The sequence below is a fragment of the Galeopterus variegatus genome, unplaced genomic scaffold (genome assembly GCF_000696425.1).
Source record: "Galeopterus variegatus unplaced genomic scaffold, G_variegatus-3.0.2 Scaffold3261, whole genome shotgun sequence".
In the NCBI taxonomy this organism is placed as follows: domain Eukaryota; kingdom Metazoa; phylum Chordata; class Mammalia; order Dermoptera; family Cynocephalidae; genus Galeopterus; species Galeopterus variegatus.
The window spans coordinates 223,180-228,843 of NW_007729372.1; the positions used below are offsets into that span (position 1 = coordinate 223,180).

Below are 5,664 nucleotides of genomic sequence, written 5' to 3' on the forward strand. Positions count from 1 at the left end.
TTTTTCCGTGTCCGGCAACGGATCGCAACCCTCAGTGTTGCCCCCGTACCGGACTGGGGACCGGCAACAGGATTACAACCCTCGGCGTTGCTCCCGCGCCTCGCTCAGCCAGTGAGCGGGAACCGGTCCGTTTGTGGGATCCGAACCCTCGGGCGGGAGCGCCGCCGCGCTTCCCAAGTGGCGCACTATCCAGTGCGCCACCGGGCCGGCCCAGGATTAAACTGTTTTGCAGTAATCTTTAAATTTTTGTTCCGCTTTAAAGAAATCAATATTTGAATTAGTAGACAGCATTTTGGGTATAGTTTACACAAGAATAATACATGAACCTCCTCTTAGTGGATTGGTTTTGGCTTTCCATCAAAAGTTTGGCAGATGAATAAAAGCACATTAATACGTTAAAAAAAATCTGTCTAATATCATACACACACAAACACACAGTTTTTACTATTATAATTCCTAGATTTAACTGAAGAACTATTGGTCCAATAGTTCTACATAAGAGGACTTCTTTTATAGTTTTAAATAATGGAGAAAAAGCACTTCGCGTCCTGTCAGTAAGTAAGTGCATTTCAATATTGGGTACTCTAGAATACTGAAGAGCCTTTAGGACTCAAAGAAAAGAATGGTGGAAATTTATAGTGTCAGCATTCAGTGGGATTTTTCAGAAGGAGACTCCTGCTTGGCAGGGCTGAAATCACTGTGCCTCTTGCAGGTCAAGCCAGTTTCCTGGGAGATATTAAGGAAGGAAAACCACGAGAGGAAGGAAAGGTGGGAAACTTACTTCTCCATTTCAGAAAAGAAATATATATCATTGATTACAAAGTTGATGATAATAATCCTGTGGCCAAATATACGGCGCTTCATAAGGATTGTTTCTCCATTCTCCTGGTCTGCACTCCGGACATTTGTGGAGAGCAAGGTTGGATGTCCCGATATGTTGGGTGATGCGGGGAAATCTAAAAGAAAAAGAGAAATCTGGTTTGATCAAGTCACCTCTAAGCCTTCAACCTGGGCATAACAAAAATTAAAAAAGGAGATTGTGGACCTATCGTTTGGGCCTATTGAAGTAGTCATTCCCTAACAGTGGGTTCAACCTTTTACTTAGACTTTAAGGACTCCTGAAAAAGTCATCTGCTCAGGTGGTATGACACTATACACATGAAAAATAAAAATCAACTTAGCACTGAAGGAGGTTTTCCTGGTGCTTGTCTAATAGGAATATAACCATACTGTGTACAGTTACAGTAATCCCCACGGTTTCTGTGAATACTGTGAAAACTGAAGAGGCAGATGTGACCTTCACAATGGAATGTGTGGTTCTGATGATGCTTATTCAAGGTTTATCAGGGAAGTAGTTTGGGAGTAGACTGGGAAAACAGCATGAAGAAAAAGCCATAACATCAAAAGTAAAGAGTAGGTTTATTAAAGAAACTAAAAGTAGAAAGCTAGAGTAGAAGAGAGACAGGAATGGCTAAAGGAGAGCATAGAAAGTTCTAGAAGTTTGGGATTATGTCTCATAAAAGTGATATGCTTATTTTAGAAAGTTTCTTAACTGGGATACATCCAAAGAAATCCTTCCATGTGGATTCAGGTCTGAGAAGAGAGCAGTTTTGGGCTGGATTTGACAAGTAGACCCTCATTAATTGCCTGTCTGGGTTTAAGGAAATTGCCTAATCCATCTCTAGAATTTACTATTCTCCTGTAAATTCTTTATTCTGAAGTCCTGTTCAGGAATTACTTATGTGGGTTTGGTGCTCCTAGGGTGTAAGTGGTATTCCTTTTGGTGTAGTATTATATATAGGATCGGAGGAAAACTGAATTTCATAAATAACTAGCACTCGTGTGTCCCAGACACTGTGCTAGGTCCTAGGGTTACTGCACTGAATAAGACATAAGGTCCCTACACTACTACCTGACACCTTTTCTCTTTCTCTCTTAGACTTGAATTTGAAGGGGAAAAAAAAGTCTAGGCAGTATTGAAAATTGAGATGATGGTCAGGAATTGTAGGAAAGAGGATGCTAAATGCACCCAAGAAACCGTAGAAGTCATGGGATGCTTGTAAACTGGCTGTGGTGAGGAAGAGGGAGACCTGATTTGTATTATTTGCGGATTCCTATTGTAAATGTTCCCACTGTAATTGAGTTCAGGCTACTGAGGGTTTACCAACTGGCTCACAAAATGTCTGAATATTCAACAATTGGCTCTCACCAACCAGTGTGAGCAGTTCTAGCTCACTATTACCTGGGAGTCATATTCAACTTCTTCCTCCTTTCACGTCCAAATTAGTCACCAAATCCTGTTGATCCTGCTTTCTAAATGTATTTCAAATGTACCCACTGTTTGTCTTTCTTGCAAATACATTTGTTCAAAGAATCATCATCTTTCACTTAACTTATTGCAAAACCACTTCATTGTTATCAGGGTGAGGACTAGGGTAAAGTGACTGAAGTATCTAGGACACAAAATTGAAGGAAGCACTCACTCTCGAAGAGGTACAAGTGCAGAATTGGCACTTACTTGACCCCGAGAGTCAGTGCCTCCTTAACTTTCATGCCTTATGTGGCTCACTTGCCTCACCCTAGTCCTAACCCTGCTGTTCTTCTTGTACTGAGTTTTGCTTCCTTCTAGTGCATTCTCTACACTACAGTTAGAATAAGCATTCTAAAACACAAACTGGATATTGTTACTTCTCTGCTAAAAGTTTTTTATTAGAATTTCTGTCCACTTCTGTCCAAGATAGAGTACCAGGGGCCATATTTATCTTCCCTCATGAAACAATAAAAAAATCAGATAAAAAATATGAAACAATGGTTTTCAAGACACTGATTATCAGGGAATTAAGAACAGTGATCACTGAGATTTGGGAAAAAATGAGGTGAACCCAGCTATTGCCCCACTTTACCACCTTGAGAGAGGTCCATTCCACAGTCCAGGGAGGGGAAACACAGACAAAGTCCAGTGGACTCTGAACTGAGGAGATGGACCTGAAAGTTTAGTGAGACCAGTGGTGACCAGATCAGAGTTTACAGGACTGAGTTCAATGAGGAAAGAGAGAATCCTGGAAACCTGTAGAGGGTTCCTTGAGGAATCAGCAGAGTACTGACCAGCTCAAGCGTTGAGGAAACTACTCAAAAATAAAAAGCAAAATAAAGACATTTTCACACACATAAAAGCTGAAATAATTCATCACCAGCAGACTGCATTAAAAGAAACATTAAAGGAAGTCCTCTAGACACAGGAAAAATGGTATCAGAGGAAAATATGAACCTGCGCAAAGGAATGAAGAAGAGTAGAAATGGTAACTAAATGAGAAAATATATGATTTTTTTCTTATTTAAATCTCTTCAAAAGATAATTGTGTATTTAAACAAAAATAAGAGCAGTGTATCGTGGCTTTTGAAACATATGGATAAATAAAATGTGTGGCAATAATATCATAAAGGCCACGAGGGGAGAAATGAAAATATACTCTTTTGATGTTCTTTTACTATCCATGAAGTAGTATAATATCACTTGAAGATAGACTGTGATAAGTTAAAGATGTTTACTATAAACCATAAAGCAACCCATAAAATAACAAAGTAAAAGTAATTGCTAATAAGATAACAAATAAAATAAAATGGAATTATAAAAAAACACACAATCCAAATGAAGGCAGTAAAAGAAGAAAAAGGGAACAAGAACAGATGGGATAAATAGAAAACAAATAGTAAGATGATAGACTTAAACCTAAGCAAATCGATAACCACATGAAATGCAAATGTTCTAAATATTCTAATTAATTTGTAGTAATGAATATGCTAATATTGATTTGACCATCACATATTACATACAAATAATGATAGTCAACACTGTGCCCCCAAAATATGTATTATGCTTTGATAAAATAAATTTAAAACAAATCCTAATCAAAGGGCTAAAGTTGTCAAGTTAGACTTTTTTTTTTTCTTTAAAAAGCCACACTCACCTATATGCTGGCTTCAGGAAAACACTTTAAATGTAAGGCACAAATTGCTTATAAATAAATGGAAAAAAATATACAAGTTAACACTAATCAAAAGAAATTTGGAGTGACTATCTTAATATCAAACTAAATTTCAGAGAAAAAATATTACTGAGAATAAAGAAGTTCCTTTCATAATGATAAATGGATCATTTAATTGAAGGACATAACAATACTAAATAAACATCTATGACTCTCCATAACACAGCTTCAAAATACATAAAGGAAAATCTGATATAACTGTAAGGAGAAATAAATCCACAATTATAATTGTCATAATGATAAATGGATCATTTAATTGAAGGACATAACAATACTAAATAAACATCTATGACCCTCCATAACACAACTTCAAAATACATAAAGGAAAATCTGATATAACTGCAAGGAGAAATAAATCCACAATTATAATTGAAGATTTCAATATCCTTCTCTCAAAAATTGACAGGATAAGTAGACAGAAAATCAGTAAAGATATAGTAGACTTGAACACTATTATCAGTCAACATGGTCTAATTTACAGAATACTATACTCAACAACAGCAGAATATGTATTTTTTTTCCAAATGCATATGAAACATTTACCAGGACAGACTGTATTTGGGGCCATAAAAATGTGTCAGTAAGTTTACAGGGATTCAGGTCTTATAAAGTATGTTCTCTAACCACGATGGAATTAAATCAGAAAAAAAATAACAGAAAGATATCTGGCATGGGTCAAAGAAGATATCAAAAAGACAATTAGAAAATATTTTGAACTGAATATAAGTTAAAATACATCATATCTGAATTCATAGAATATCACTAATTTGAGAGAGAACAACAAAACTGGAGTACTTACACTACTCCTTTCCAAATTTATTTTAAAGCTATAGTGATAAAGACAGTATTGGTATAGAAACAGACATGTATATCCACGGAACGTAAATAGACCCAATTCATTTTTTGCTATAAAACTTCTTGAGGAAAAGAAAGGAGTAAATCTTATTAACATTGTGTTAGGCAAAGATTCTTAAATAGAAAACAAGATGCACAAACTATAGAAAAAAATTGATTAAACAGACTTCATCAAAATTAAAAACTTCTGCTCTTCAAAAGATGCTGTTATAAAAATGAAAAAGTGGAAGAAAATATTTGCACAATGTGTATCCATCAAAGAACATATCCAGATTACATAAGGAATTCTGGTAACTCAATAATAAGATAACAAACAAACCAATTTTTAAATGGAGCACGAGATTTAGACAGACACACCAGTACAGAAAAAAAATATATGGATGCCAAGTAAGCACATGAACAGATGCTCAACATCATCAGTCATCAGAGAAAATGAAAAGTAAACTATAATGATTGTAGTGGACTGAATTATGTCCCCCCCAAACTCCCTGAAGCTTGAATTATGTCTGCCAAGTTTATATATTAGAAACTTAGCCTCCACTGTGACTGTTAAGAGGGTGGGAAATCCTATTAAGGTAATTGAAAGGTGGAGCCTTAAATAGGTGATTGGATTGTAAGACCGTGCAGTAGTGAGTGGATTAAAAACAGTGATCAAGGGTGTGGTTCTGAGGGCTTTAAAAGAAGAGGAGAGTCCATCTTCTTGCTCTCTCTGCTCTCTCTGCTTCCACCATCTTGCAATGTGAGACTCCTGGGTCACTGTCAC

General features: G+C 36.3%; 1 protein-coding gene across 1 annotated transcript in view; it reads right to left on the reverse strand.

The window, feature by feature from the left end:
• RGSL1 (regulator of G-protein signaling like 1) overlaps positions 1 to 5,664 on the reverse strand; it is a gene marked incomplete at its 5' end in the record, with an annotated part of 28,880 nt that overhangs the window by 9,739 nt on the left and 13,477 nt on the right. The window contains 1 exon segment of the mRNA XM_008584446.1: positions 782 to 956. Coding sequence (XP_008582668.1) covers positions 782 to 956 — 175 coding nt within the window.